The sequence below is a fragment of the Brachycentrus maculatus genome, unplaced genomic scaffold (assembly GCF_059751285.1).
Source record: "Brachycentrus maculatus isolate JH-2025_06_01 unplaced genomic scaffold, ASM5975128v1 h1tg000144l, whole genome shotgun sequence".
Taxonomy (NCBI): Eukaryota; Metazoa; Arthropoda; class Insecta; order Trichoptera; family Brachycentridae; genus Brachycentrus; species Brachycentrus maculatus.
Window position 1 is genome coordinate 1922032 of NW_028280897.1, and position 15956 is coordinate 1937987.

At 32.7% G+C, this 15956-nt stretch overlaps 1 protein-coding gene across 6 annotated transcripts in view; it reads left to right on the plus strand.

Moving 5' to 3' along the window:
* The window catches only part of trio (trio Rho guanine nucleotide exchange factor), a 502261-nt gene extending 488947 nt beyond the window's left edge, over window positions 1-13314 (plus strand). For all 6 annotated transcript variants that reach the window (XM_088260963.1, XM_088260964.1, XM_088260966.1 and 3 more), the window contains 6 exons: window positions 5749-6290; window positions 7291-7527; window positions 8133-8271; window positions 9382-9606; window positions 10447-10638; window positions 12974-13314. In XM_088260963.1, coding sequence (XP_088117089.1) covers window positions 5749-6290; window positions 7291-7527; window positions 8133-8271; window positions 9382-9606; window positions 10447-10638; window positions 12974-13054 — 1416 coding nt within the window. In that variant the 3' untranslated portion in view covers window positions 13055-13314. The remainder of the gene's footprint in view (window positions 1-5748; window positions 6291-7290; window positions 7528-8132; window positions 8272-9381; window positions 9607-10446; window positions 10639-12973) is intronic.
* Window positions 13315-15956: the final 2642 nt, after the last annotated feature.

The window sequence follows — 15956 nt, forward strand, 5'->3', positions numbered from 1 at the left end:
TCAGGTATTTTCATGCCAGTTACAAAATAAAAGTTGTAAATTGCTGGCCAGTGTACTGACGTTTTTCTCGTTATTTCGACAATAAATCGAATCACGGATATATCTCATATTTTAGTTATTACAAACCATTAATATCAGTATTACCAATTGAAACCTATTAATGACGATGATAGTGTAAATATTAAAGAAACAGAATATTTTCTGTGTGACTTTTGAATTGTATTTCTCTCTCTATCTCTCACACTAAATCTATCTTATTGTTTTTTTTATTATCATTTCACATTAGTACACGGTGTTGCAAGCGAAATTTCTTTAAATAATTCGGTTATTGGTATTCTTCTTCACCTTTTCATGCCACTCCTATCGGAGGTTGGTGACCATCTCCTTGAACTCCACATGATCCTGGGCCAGCCTGATTATGGGCCAGCAATATTACAAACTGTCGAAGATTTTTGGGCCATGATGTTCTTTTACGCCCCAAGCCCCGTCTGCTCTCTACCTTTCCCTCTACTAAAAGCTAGAAGTAGAAGGGTATATTTTCTCCACGGAATATATGGCCAAAGTATGTGGCTTTTCTTCTTTTGATAGAAGTTAGCAGTTCTCTGTCTTCACACCTCCAGGATATATTTTAATGTATCCTCGAATTTATTTTTTATAACTATAATTTTAAACTTCTTATTTATTTTTATAAAAATGTTAGAAGAGTCATTGAGATTTTTGCCCACCGGTTTTGAGACGTACCCGTCTCTTCGACAGGACAATCGCTACAACCGCTGCTATAGTAGTGACGTGTATGATTGTTTGCATGCCTGACGAAGAGACGAAGAAGAGAGAAAAGAAGTATATTTCGAAACCGGTAGACTAAAATCCCGGTGAGTGATTATGTACTAACATTACTAGCATTTTTTTAAAAAAAAATATATAAATGACCAACCACAAAGTAAATGTTATTTTTTGATAAATTGAGATGTCAAAAAATAATGTAAGTTACATCTTAAAATTAAAATGTAACTTTGTTTTAAAATCACTTTAAATATTTTATTATAACTTAATTATAATGCTATCGGTTTCGAAGCTAACCGGTAGACATTATAATCAAGTTTTGATAAAATATTTACAGAGATTTAAAAACACATTTACATCTGTATAATAAAATGAAAAATTACAAAGTTAGTGCTTCCAATATAAATAATAAAAAATATCTCCTAATTGGAGATTATCCAGATTTGTGAACAAATATTTGGACACACTCAAAGTGCTGTAAACAAAGTAAATAAATGCTTTAAATATTAAAAATGTGATCTTTAATATTAATAATATCTTTTTTCACGGGAAAAAGTTCGCCGAATCCTTGTAACCTAAGTCAGCTTACACAAGCGAGATAGTATTTGAAAACAACGCGATAGAGAGAGTATAAATATTTTTAGGATTTCAACTTTCAATATACGTTCCGGCATATACAAATAGGTCGGAAGTACCCTTTCGCTCGTGCGAATATAGTTTTTACGCGGTTTCAGTAAATTCGACAATTGCTTGGCACGCACTGGGTCCGCCTCCAATACCGTAAATGTTTGCGTAAGTATTTGATACATAATTGGAGAAACCAATTGAAATTTTAGCAATGGAGTTTATAAAATATAAATGTTAACGTTATTTTTTATGTAAAGCTCCCGCCATTTTAACTTTCATAGAATTTTATTTGCGTTAAAGCGTTCCCGACTTATTTCTCCAATCACTTTTACTGATTCGTTTTTATAATTAATACATCAAATAAAACATAAATTTAAAATGGTCCTTTTTATTAGGTATGTATAAAATCAACCATATTTTTTTCGAGTATCGGGTGGTCCCGTGGTTGATGTCAGAGTTTCTTGGTTCGAACCCACTCTACCACAATTTAATACCTATTTCTAATAATGAGCCACTTAGGCTCACAGAAATAGCATTCAATTGATATATTTGTGTAAATGCTAAAAACACAAATATTGACTGATCTTATGTATTTCTTTCACAATAAAATATAAAATAAAAAAGCATACACATACTATATAAATGCAATTTAAGAAAACAACACAAAATTTTCATTCATGTGAATCGCTTTTCCTCGGATCTTTCACTATCAATCCTCCCATTGGAAAACATTCTTATTTCATACGACACTATCACTACTTTGAGTATTTCAATCGCTTTCATCATCACTTTTGGACGAATGCTACATTGTAAGGGCAAAAGCAATAAATACGTTTATATAGATAACGTTTGTCTTTGTTTCAATTTGTTAATTTGTGGATATTATTGACGAATCGGAGCTTTAAAAACGCGCACACAGCGACACAACCTCCTAGGTCGATCCCCAAAATGCACTGGTGCCATCGTCGTCATATCGACGGGCCGCGCTCTTGGCTAAATACAATATATTAGGGTTGATTTATCGATTCTCAGCACTCTAACGGTTAAAGTAAGGAGTATACTTATTATCCTTTTGCTCCCCTATTATTCCATCTCCATATCCTTTCCCATAAAGCAGTAAAGCACTTTCGTTACCTGTATCCCATATTATATATTCCGCTCCTAAATTCAAGTACCTGGAGCTCAGAACTGATTACCTTGCCTTCAAATAATTAATGATCAAGTTAATATCGCGTCGATACGATGCCCTAAACACCATTGTGTCGCGGATAGGGATCATAATCAAAATATGCGATCTACTCTCGCGATATATTTTAAACCATGCCGCAATATTGGCGCGTTAAAATAAAATTAATTGGACCAAAGTCGTTCTGTACTCAGCCGATTCAAATAATGAAAATGTCAAAACTAATTGGAAAATAATCATTTGCATAAATCAAACATCGCATCGCAGAATATTAAAATAAATCGCTGATGGTGTAAACCAGCATTTTACATTTCATCAGAAAATAATTATTAAAAAAATATTAGATAATATTGGTATGGTAAATAAATTAAACTGCGATTGTGGGAGTTCGTACATTGGTAAGACTTCCAGAAAATCGAAAACAACAATCAGTGAATAACATAACTTAAATTACATATATTTTAAAAACTTTTCTTGATTATTTTTTATACAGAGAGGAGAATAAATACATATATTAAAACGCGCATGTATTCGAATGTAACGTTGTGTGGAAATTTCAAAGCAATCGGTTTTCTTTAGGAGATAGGTTTACTTTTTTTTACTTTAGGAGATTTTTATAATATAATGTACGCATATTTTAAACAATAGCAGATACTTTTTGTAAAGGTCTAAAATGGTTTTGATTTTTATTTATTTCAAGTTATATTTTATGAATACCACTTTTTATTAAAATTTTATGTGACATGTGTTTCTATGCATTTCGCATCATAAAAAATGGATAGATATTGCCATAAGATTTAGGTTTTAATTCAAATAAGATTATTTCAAATTTTGTTTAAAATTTTGTTGTATACATCACATAACCAGTGGCGAGCATAGGGTTTTTAATCAGTGTAGGAAATGGATAATGGATAGTAATGTAACGTTTTACTACTTGACAAAGTAGGTTAGGTACTTGATGTGTTCTTATATGCCACTCGAGGAAGGTAGGGTGGCACTGCTAATGTACCTGTATAGAATGCACCCCCCTTCTACCAACATATTGGGTACTTCAGTAATATTTAAAATGTGTTGAAAGCTTTGTACACAGAGACTGAATATGATCTCAGATGGAATTGTTTTCAACATTTTATATGTATCTCAATACACACGAAGAAGTTATCTAGAAAAGTTAATGAAATCTTACGTCATTCGCTGGTTTAAGTAGTCACTTTATGCATAACATTTTTTGAGTGTGTCCAAATACTTGTTATCTAAGAAATCTTTGTTTCTTCTCTTAGTTATTTTACATTTTCAACATCTCATCACATATAAACAAGAATATGGAAGTCAGGAAAATTAGGCTTTTTGGAAAAAAATACTACTTGGATAATTTACAAAGGGTCATTTTTGTAAAATTCTACCTCAAGGGTGCTATACTGTGATTGAATCGTAGAAAATGAGATAGTGGAAATTATTTAGCAAACAAATATGTTTTTAGGTTTTTTTCTAAAGATCATCTCAATCTTAATGTTTATAACTACTGGTTCTTACAACAATATTTCTTTTCTTTTCAAAACCATTTATTTATTTCGAATAAATCTAATTTTTCAAAAGAAAAATAATGTTTTAAGCAAAAAAAAAATTACTTAAAATCTTACCTGGGTTTAAAGAAAATTACGTTACGGGCCATGGAATATCCCGCCTTAACATCTATATCTGTTCAGATATTAATCAATTAAATGATGCATTTTCTTACTTAGTTTGAGAAAAAGCAAACTTGAAAACCTTTTAAAATAATTTGCACACTCTAATGGAATGTGTTTGTACTCATACATTGTAAAACAAACAAATGGACATACGCTAAGGCATCGATTCCAATCACATTAACCCCATATTGCAGGTAATTTATCTTAATTTCTATTTTATTGACTTCCTGGTAGCACGCATCAACAGCCAGTTTCAAATTGCCATAGTCGTTAAAAACAAACAAACCAGGGCTGCTATCACATCGATTACCCAACCACTTCCATGCGGGCGTCGTGGAGTAGTTGGGTAGACACTCGACTGCGAAACTGGCGTCGCGGGTTCGGCTCTCACCGATTGCAAATTAAGTTCAAGAAATATTTACTTTCAATTGATCTGGGTGTTTGTAATGTATTTTCACATTTACCTTCCCTATCCTACCCGAAGACAAGCCTCTAAAAGTAGAGGCATAGCCAGTTATTCCTCTAAAAAACCTATTAAAAAACGTAATAAAACCACCGTCAGTACGAAAAACTTAACGGTATTGGTTTTAAATATTGTCAAGATTTTGTTAAAATTCTTGCAAACAAAACATATCCTTTAATTTTTACATTTGATTTCATTAATTGATTCGGCAGTCACTTTGTGGTAATATCTATTTATTTTAAAAGTTTTACTTGGTCCGTACCAAGTATATTTGAAAATGATTCGGAATGCATCGAAACGTGTGTCACAACAGATTTTAATAAATATTGGTATTTACCAAGTAAAACTTAAAATAAAAAAGTCAGTTGTAGATGTCATTTGAAAAACCAACTTACAATCGAAATATAAAGGAGCTCCCTCGTAGGGGCATGCAGAGAAAATAGAAAGCAAAGAAACGCCTCGCCAAACTGTCTTTAAAAAAAATTGGCCCTTCCACATTTGCATCTTCTCATACATACCCGCCGATTATGGTAGTACAACTCCTGATCTAACCACGGCTAACTATTTGAAATACTTGATCATGACGAGTTTTTCCTGGCCTTCCAATGCATCTATATCCGACTTCATACGCCTCATAAATTTGTATTTATATTCTTTCTCAACCTATTCCTAAGGAAGGTTCACTTCAGTAAAAACATAATTTAAATTAACAAAAAAATAACGATTTATTTTGTAAAATAATATATCTCTGTTTTAATCGCTTTTTATTGGTGCATTTTTTCTCCAACCGGTTTCGACAAAAAACTTTTCTTATTCAGGGTTAAACATTAGGGGATGATGACAATAGAAATGTGGTTAAAAATAAAATTGTTTAATTTTATAAAGTTTATAAATTATGCCACAAAGTATCTGCGAAAAAAAATTAAGCAATTATAATTTCCTTGTTATTACAGGATACACGCTATTATAATTATGTATTTATTTGTATATAATTCTTTCAGGCATCTGATTCCCCGGAGTACGGCGCTGCAGGATCTCGTAGACCCTGGGGGTTTCGGTTTAGAAAATCAAGTTTCACGGTAAAGAAAGCGACCGACGTGTCCCCTGGAGATGGAATAATTAACGAAGTATCCGCTCCTGAACTCAATGAACGTCTGACTGACACCTCAGTCGCTGTTGGAGCAACGGCTGTTCTCCAGTGTTCCCTCCGCCGAGGAATCCGCCACACCAGTGCCCTATGGAGAAAGACCTTCCCAGAAACCAGGGTGCTTAGACACGCCGGCAAACACTCCATCAGCTTGTCGAAGGACGGCATCGCCAAACTGGTCATCGTTAACTGCAATGCGACGGACAGCGGCGTGTACACTTGCTCCATCTCTAATGATTTGGGGTCTGTTCAGAGCTCTTGCGAGCTTCGAGTGGAATCCCCAGAAAATGGAATCACAACGATCCTGGAAGCTGACGCCAAGCCTGACCTGTCTGGACCTCCGGGAATAGTACCTGAAGACAGCTGCTTGTGGGAAAGGCAGCAATTCCTACGAAGGTAGGATATCAACTCCATTCCAAATGTCTTTACAGTAAAACCTCGATTTAACTGACCTCTATTTTTAAAAACACTTCGGATATAACAGACGAAAAATTTGGTCAAATTATTGACTATTTGTCAGATAACGAAGTTCAACTATATTATATGCAGGTTAGTAATTTAAGAGAGTTAGTTATGAAAAAAAACAGCCAACTTACAAAGTGTTAAGACAACTTGATTCCTTCTTCAAAGCAAGCGCGTCGATATCAAACAGCAACGTCACTTCACGACCAGTGTCCGAAGACAATAAATATAATTTTGTTCGCGTTTAGTATTGTTTCATTATATCTACATGCATTTTTCATAGTTTAAAAAAATGCTGTATTTAAAACCTATTTTTAGTAACAGACTTTCGGTTTTATCAGACACCCCCCCCCCCCCCCCCTAAGTAATCCGTTATATCGAAGTTTTACTGTACTTTGTATAGAAATTTCCATATTTTCTGTAAAATATATATTCTATATGTTGTTTATTTAACAATTATATGATGTTAATGTTTTTATTGATTGAATATTTTTATTTATTCATTCATTATTAAAAAAATATTAATTTACAAATCAAACATTCAGCTTATATTAATCGTAAAAATGATAAAATATACAATATATTTATTATTTGTGTATAAAATAAATTTAAAAAAAAGTATTTTTAAAAAGTTGTCGATCGGTCGAGTCTGGGTAGGGGAATAGTGGAGCTCCCATATTATCGCGACATTTTATCGGTCTTCTTAGGCTGGAGCATGACTATGTGTTGGGCAGGACGCCTCTCTGAGCGATGGTCACGTATGAGAGCAGCTTGTTGAGCTTCACATTATTGCGTATGGTTCAGATGGCGGGGGGCTGTTCTGGTCTTCTTGTTGTCTCTGCCGGCCAACACTTATGTAGCCAAGTACTCCATGACAGCACCTTCCTGTATATATTATATATCCTGACTAATGTATTTTTGTGTTATCCTAAAGATACGAGGAACTGGAAGAACTGGGGCGAGGAAGGACCTGTGTCGTTCGTGTGGCTCGGGATCGCGGTACAGGACAGAGAGTAGCCCTGAAGCAAGTGTTGCTGAAGCAGACCAGCAGTGAGGCTGCTTTGCGAGAATACAGACTGCTTGCATCGACTCAACACTCTGCGCTGCCCAGAGCACTGGCCATCTTCAGGAATGCCCCGGCACCACTTACCGACACCATTGTTATGGACCTGTAAGTATACAGTTATACTAAATACTTAGGAATACTACAACTGGGGTAGGCAGAGAGGATGGAACCCCAAGCTCGTCTATATGTATGTATCTGTCTTGACACACACTCCTCACTTCTGCACCCACGACCAAATTTCAGGTTCTAATGGATTTAGTTTCTCCAAGTCTTTCTTGTTCTGTTTTCCTTTCCAAACATCCTCTTTTAGTCATTTTCTCGTCATCCGCATTTATTTTTCCCTCATTTATACTTTCATTTTTTATTTAAATATAGTTATATGCTAACTTTTTATTATTATTTTATATTACTACTACTACAACTTACTACACCCCGTTTCACTGTAGGAGTAATCAGATTAGCAACAATTTAAATTTTTTATACAAATACGTTTTTTTAAAACTTTTTTAAATGTTTTAGTTTCTTTACTTTTAAAAAAAAATACTTCTACTACTACTTTCACACCGTCTTTTATTCTTCACTTGTAAAATTTGATTAAAAATAATGTCTAAATACGTAAATGATGTGTCGTTCTTATCTAAGTTTAACTAATTTTTCAATATAAAAATGCGCTTTTTCATTATAATCTGTAAAATTGTTTTTATTTACAGAATTCGTGGACCCCATCTCTTCAATTACGTCACAGAGAAGAAGGAATATAATGAATCGATGGTCGCCGGATATATGAAGCAACTTGCTTCGGCGCTCGACTGGCTTCACGGCAACAATATCTCCCATTTAGACATCAAAGTAAGCCATTTATTTTACATCATTTTTACTAATACCATATCCCTCGCTCCTTTCAACAACGTCATATATCAAAAAACTTGATTTTTCAGCGGATCGTTTTTAAAGTTTAAAAATATAATCAAATGTATTTTTAAAAAATATCAAGCCACTTATTGAACTTTTTACTGTGCAACAGATCTTTTTAGGTAAAATGTTTTTCTCCTTGCGGGTATACAATTTTTTAGCAAATGTCAAGAAGCACGCTGTCCCCATGAGCAATATTTATGATTGCTTTAACAAACTTTTTATAGATGGCGCTGCCAAAACAGACAATATTTTTTTTAAAGTGCATCTGTTACTACCTACCTCTACCTACAGCTATTTAAGTTTTGTACCGACATTTCTTGGTAGAACTGCATTTTAAATAATTATGTAACAGCTATATAGTTTTTTTTTCCATATATATAATAATCTGATCAAGTAAAATATGTATTTATTGATTTTTGTAGAACTCCACTTTAATCAAGTAAAATATGTGTGGTAAAAACTGTTTACTTTTTATTTTATTATATATCACAAGTACATAAAAATAAGCACATATTCAAATGCAACTTGGATATCGATATATTAATATACTATATTATTTTTGGTTTTCATAGAAAACAGGAATTTTCTAAGATAAAAACAGATTGTGATGTATGCCGGGTTTTGGTGAGTGTGTAGGTGTTAATGCCATTAAAACCAATGTTAATCAATGTATCGCTTCCAGAACGAAATACGCGGAAGTGAGACCACAAACTCGCGGTAACTAATAGATGAGTGCGATCGAGTCGCGAAATGAGTTCTGAGAATCTATTATTCGACTCATTTAAAGGTGGATAGTTCAATCCTTCACGCCTCCCCTACCTAAAATAGAACAATGTAGTTGGATCCATTATTCAAAGTCCCAAAAATTATTTTAAGAATTATAATAAAAATGTGCAGTATTGTTGGGAAAAGAATTAGACAAAATTCTAATCATTATGAATAGTGATTTCAATAACAATTTCAACTAGGACTAAGCTAAATTGGCTAGTTAAAATAAAAAATTTCAATATACATATAATATGAATGGATCTCTTTTGATTTCAGCCGGAGAACGTGATGCTGGACATGCTGCCGTCGGGGTCGGTGCAGGTGAAGCTGATAGACCTGGGCTGCGCGGCCGGCGCCGGGCTCGTGTCCGGGGGGCAGGTGCTGCCGCCGGCGCCCGCGCAGCTCGAGTTCTCCGCGCCCGAGGCCGTGCTGGGCCGCCCGCGCGGCGCCTACACCGACGCCTGGGGGCTCGGCGTCCTGCTCTACGTCTTCCTCAGCGGGGTGAGCTTTCGCATTTCGATAATGTTAAAATATCTTGATGTGTCGGGTTGTGGTGCGGTGGTTAGTGTCGCGGACTCTTAAGCCAGAGTTTCTCGGTTCGAATCCACTCTACCACAATTTGACACCTATTTCTAATAATGAACCGCTTAGGCTTACAGAAATAGTATGAAATTGAAATATTTGGTGTAAATAATCTTTTTTTAAAAATGTTTAAAAACTAGGACTTAGGTTATGGTGGGGACTGACCGGAGCCATTTCGTCGTAACACGTTACGATGCGAGCATTCGTATAGTCAGTAGAGCAAGTCGAAGCTTATTGTAACTACAGACAGCTGATGAAATTCCATTTTGAATTGTTGGTTATATATTAATAAATCTAGAATTAAATATGGTTTTTGGATTAAATTCAAGCTTTATTTACATATCTATGTGACGCGTTTCGTCTTATTAAGACATTATCAAACACTCAAAACTATACGTTTTTATATATATATATATATATATATATATATATATATATATATATATATATATATATATATATATATATATATATATATATATATATATATATATATATATATATATATATATATATATATATATATATATATATATATATATATATATATATATATATATATATATATATATATATATATATATATATATATATATATATATATATATATATATATATATATATATATATATATATATATATAATAAACATATAATGAAGAAGAAGAAAAAATAAACCCCAAATCATAAAGTATCAGCAAATATTTGTGAGAAAACGAAAAATAACCCTATAAACTTTTGGCTTTTCTATTGATTACAGGTGTCTCCATTCCTCGATGACTCTCTGGAAGAAACCACCACCAATATAGTCAAGTGCGACTACTGCTTCCCCGCACAGCACTTCCAAGGAGTCGGCCAACTGGTCCAAGATCTGATTAGCGAACTTCTTTTGGCCAAACCAGAAAGTCGCCCTACTATGAAAACGGTCCTCCTACATCCCTGGTTCTCCAGCGTAAGAATCCTTTCTATTAACTAACTATTTTTTCTTCTTAGATACTTTTCAATAAAGAATAATGTGTTTTATTTTATTAACTTCTCGAGTAGTTAATGAGAAGGTTCATGCACCGTGAGGTTCATTGTAAAAAAAATAGATTCAATAAACTAATCAACATTTTAAAGACATGCCATTCACATAATCAGTAAATATTGCCTCATGATGCTCATTCACATAATCAATAAATATTGCTAATTTGATCTGATATTTTATGGCACGGCTAGGGCGGTACGCACGGAGAGGTTAAAAAATACTTATGTAACTTTTGAAATGAAAATCTCGCGCGTTAGACTTTCAACTTTTAGGTTCCAGAAACAGTTGATTTTATGCATTGCTCTCCTTGCATTTGTTGACGAATTTATTATTTCACGGTTAGAAACTGATTATGTGGAATTTAACTGAAGAAACCGTCAGACGAATGATAGTGTTTCGAATGGATTCAGTCTACTTTCATCTTTGCTTTTCCTTACTTTTTAAACCTTAATATTGGAGTCAGGAATCCGTTGTGCCCTTCTAGTTCTAGTGAAGGATGAATTGTGATTCCGCTGCTAGTTTTTTGTTGACTACAGCTAAATGCAGTGTGCCATTCAAGTTATTTCTATATCTTTATCAATATTTCTATCCCTTAAAAACACACTTCCTAAATATACGAAATCATAGACTTGGTTCAAAATTTTCCCATTCGCCATTATTTCACACATTCATTTCTTTCAAAAACTACAAAGTTGGATTTGTTCAACGTAAAATTCACCATAAAATTTCTTTGCTTAAACACCTATATATACCTTTATCACTTTCAGGTATCGTCAAGTTACATGATGTAACAAACCTTTCAATTCTTTTATACAATCATCCATGTTTGCAATAAACATCCATAGTGATATTACACATCCCTGTTTTACACCTTTGGAGATCTTAAACCAATATAAGAATGAGCCACATACGCTTACCCTCATGCACAGTGTTTTCTTCATACAAGGCTCCAGTGACTTCGATAAATTTACTTACTCCATACTTACATATAATAATACCGTCCATAGTTTTCTTCTATCAACTATAGTTTTTTTTTGCAAATTCACAAATGCGTAGGAGACTCATTGATTTTTTAGCAAAAAAATCATTACAAGGTCAAATTTTGACAAGTTTTGTGAATTTGAGGTTCATATTTTTGACGTTACTTATATGTATTTTCATTAATTGATTAAGTAGTCCCTTTGTTATGATATCTATCCATTTTTAATTAAAATTTCACTTGCACTCTCAAATATTATAAATACGAAACACTTTGAAACAAAATGAAATTCATAAAAATAAACCTATACTTAACAATATGACAAAATAAAGCCTCGCCTCAATTGTCCATGTTCCCACTGAGAAAAAAAATCCTAGACTTCTTTATCCCTCGTTTAAAATTTTCACTTAATAATCCGGTATGTGAATAAAGAAATTTAAAGTAAAATCATCCATATCTTGAAATTTCGTACTTATTTTTTAAATATCATTTTTATTTCGTTACTTTTTTATTATTTCTCTGTTCGCCGTTTTTCCTATCTATTTAATATATATTAAATCGATTTTCTAAATTTCAAAATGATTGAAATTATTTCATTGATTTATTCGGCTGTTAGTTTGTAATAAAATCTTTCTTTTTTTTCATTAATTGATTCGGCAGTCACTTTGTGGTAAAATTTATCCATTTATAATGAATGTTTTACTTAGTAAATACCACTATTTCTTAAAATCTACTATGACACGTGTTTCGATGCATTCCGCATCATTTTCAAACACGGTGTTTGAAAATGATGCGGAATGCATCGAAACACGTGTCACAGTAGATTTTAAGAAATAGTGGTATTTACTAAGTAAAACATTAATTAAAAACTACCCTTTTTATTTAAAATGCATTAAAACACCGGTCAGATGTTTTTAAAGAAACACGTATTTACCAAGTGAAATTTAAATAAAAAATACCGATGGATGTCCTAATTTTTTATGTTTTTTTTTCCAATAAATATAACTTTTACTATAGATTCTCTTACAACATTTTGAGTGTGTCCAAATACTTATTCACAAATCTGGACTATCTCCAATTATAGGAGTTATTTTTCATATTGTTTTTTGACATCTCACTAATAAAAAATGATCACTTAAACCAGCCCATGACGGTTGTCAGCCCCGTTAATACCCAGACTTACATATTCTTCTTCATCTTTAAAGAGATGTCAAAAAATAATAGATTCTCTTATTCAACCGATCTGTATTTTTTGTAATATATATAAATTTTTCTTTCTAGGCACCTACTTCTCCGCTGCGTTCCACATCGCCCCTGCTCAGCTTCCAGCAACGTCGGCTGCCTCCTATCCTCCCATCGTGATCATACCACCATTTTAATTCCAAAAGAGTGTTTTCACACTTGAATTTACATAGTTTGTTAACAATTATTATTATTATCCTTATATGAGTCAAGTTTTACGTATGATTAATATGAACCTCAGATTTTATCGATTGGTAATGTTAATTTTGTAAATTTATCTTTTTTTACTAAGCTATTTGTGATCAAATATTTGTAAGATTCATGTTTAACATCTTGCATTATAAGCTGTTTCTTTATAAATATAATAAACTTTTATGAAATATTTAATTTATTTTATTTTTACCTCTTAAAACACAATGTTGCTTGTATTTAAAAAAAATACCTGGATCTCTTATTTATTTATATTATTCCTTTTTTTCATATATTTTTTTTTAATTCACCAATAAATACACATACTTACCTATTAATCTTTTTGTATACCTACATACTCAAGAACACGGCGTGCTGGAGGCGGCCTTTATCATTTGTCCTATGAGTAGTCCGGTGCATGAATAAATTTCTTGTGTTTTTTCTTCTTCAAAGGAATAACCAGTAAAGCCTCTACTTTTATGGGCTTGACTGCGGATGGGATAGTAAGGATAGGGAAGGTAAATGTGAAAAATACGTAAAAAACATCCAGACCATTTGTAAATGATTTTTTCTCTAATTAATTTTGCAATTGACGGGAATCAAACCCACAACGCCAGTTTCACAGTTGTGCAAGCTATCCAACCTGCGTGTCTGACTTATTCAAAGAGTTTTTTTCTTTTTTAGCCATAAACTCCTTTTTTACGAACGAAATATTTATTTTAGTTGTTATTCAGTTTTGACATTTTTTAAAAAAACATTTTATGATAATATAATATATCGTTCATAAATAAAATGTTTACGTACAAAGAAAATCTATATTTGTTAAATGGTACATGTTTAATAAATAAAACAAGATATTTTTTCGTCTACTTTATTTAACTTTTACTGCAACGATTATAATTTTGATTAATATTAAGACTCTACTGTGAAGGTTTCACCAAATTACATCTAAGGAATTTCAAAATTTATGTTAAGAGTTAAAATTGCGAATAGCATTAATACTAGAATAATGTGGTACAAAGTACCTAAGAATAATCGTGAAACATGTTTAAGCTGTATATTTTCAATAATATCAGCGTTTTTCGGTGTGTAATTGTACCCACGTGTGTCCTTATCAGCTACATACTTATTAGATAAAGGGTTTTTACCCTAACATTCTACTGCATCCCTCTAGAGGTTAGGACCTACCCCTTATTTTAATTGATTTCTTTGAATCCTTAATCTATTATAATTGATTATTTTTATTGATTTCTTTGAATCCTTAATCTATAATAATTGATTATTTTAATTGATTTCTTTGAATCCTTAATCTATAATAATTCTGATAGTAAATCAGCCAGCTACGGATCATTTAATAGATCAACATTTACTTTACTAAGACATACTACAGCACGACAGTCATACATTCAGAGAATTCTTATTGTAATATGAATCTACGGCGTTGAATTTTCTTCGCATCAAAAATTTATTTCTAGTACATAATAAGTAATTTCCATCATGTAAATGCTTATTCATTTCATCTTTATCTAAACGTATGGTGCTCGTCATATAAAATCTCATGCCATCTTAGCGAAATATTTTAACTTTATTTGATATTTCTTAAATTTAATTTTTTTTTTTGGTAATTATTTTAGATTACAATGGCACTTGGGCCATCTCGCTGCATTTCACCACAAAATTAATTCTATCGATGCAAATATTCATTCCGCGCAATGACATATTTAACATTTTTTTTTTAAAGTGCAATTACATCATTGTTGCACCAAATGAGCGATACATATTTCTTATTTCTAGGTGACCTTAGAACTAATTCTTATCCTAAACTTTTCCTCAAATTCGTCCTCGTCGTGTTCATAGATGAAATATTTATATTACGGTTATTTGTAAGTAGCTCGCTGTTTTAGCTTTTGTTGCAAACAGGAATCAAGTTGTGGTAGTACAAATATCAAGTTACGGGCTTTATATTGATATCCGTATTTTTACCGTAAAACCACAACTTGGGGGACCGACACGTCGAGTCGAGAGGTTTTCCGAACTAAGCTGGTTGGTCTCAAGAGGCTCCTAGTTCTTATCGTTGTTGTTAGCAACTCTTATTTTATATAATATGAAGAAAAAAATATAACACATTTTGTGCGGGAAGGGTATTACTACCCGCGCGCCAGACGGGTGCTTATCAGGACCGGTAGTTCTACCTTTTTCGCCGATTGCCCTTTAAAGGCGGGTCGGGTAAAACTACTCGATTCGATGTCAACGCTTGAACGTTGACTACTCACGCATCTTTAAGAATATATGATAGGTCATTGTGTAATTTTACATACACACGCTCTTGCGCAGCTCTCTGCATTAAAAAAGTGAGTAGTAATTAGTAGTAAGTGAAATAATTTATACTGAAAATAATAATTCTCTAATTGTATCCGTCTTCTTTTCACATGTGATTATTCTTGGATGAGTGACTATAGACAGTTTGTTGGTTGTACTGCGGTATAGACAAATATTTTTATGTGTTAAAAACACAATATTAGCCTTCTCGCACTCTATTATCTTTTCAAGAAAGAATGACAAGACAAAAGTTGGATACGTAATATACTGCGATATATCTTTAAGATTAATAAAATGTTTAAAAAAAGATCTGTGTAAAAAATTAGATAAAACCATTTTTGTAAATTTCTGTTAGTATACTTTTCCGCTGGTTATCGCCAGCTGCACGCACTAGTGAGTTTGCCCGCACAAAACGTGTTGATCAACTGCATTATTTTCACTCGTATAGTTGATGAAACATAATTTAAAGTCCGTTTTATTTGACACATTTAATTGTGTCAAATAAAACGAGAAA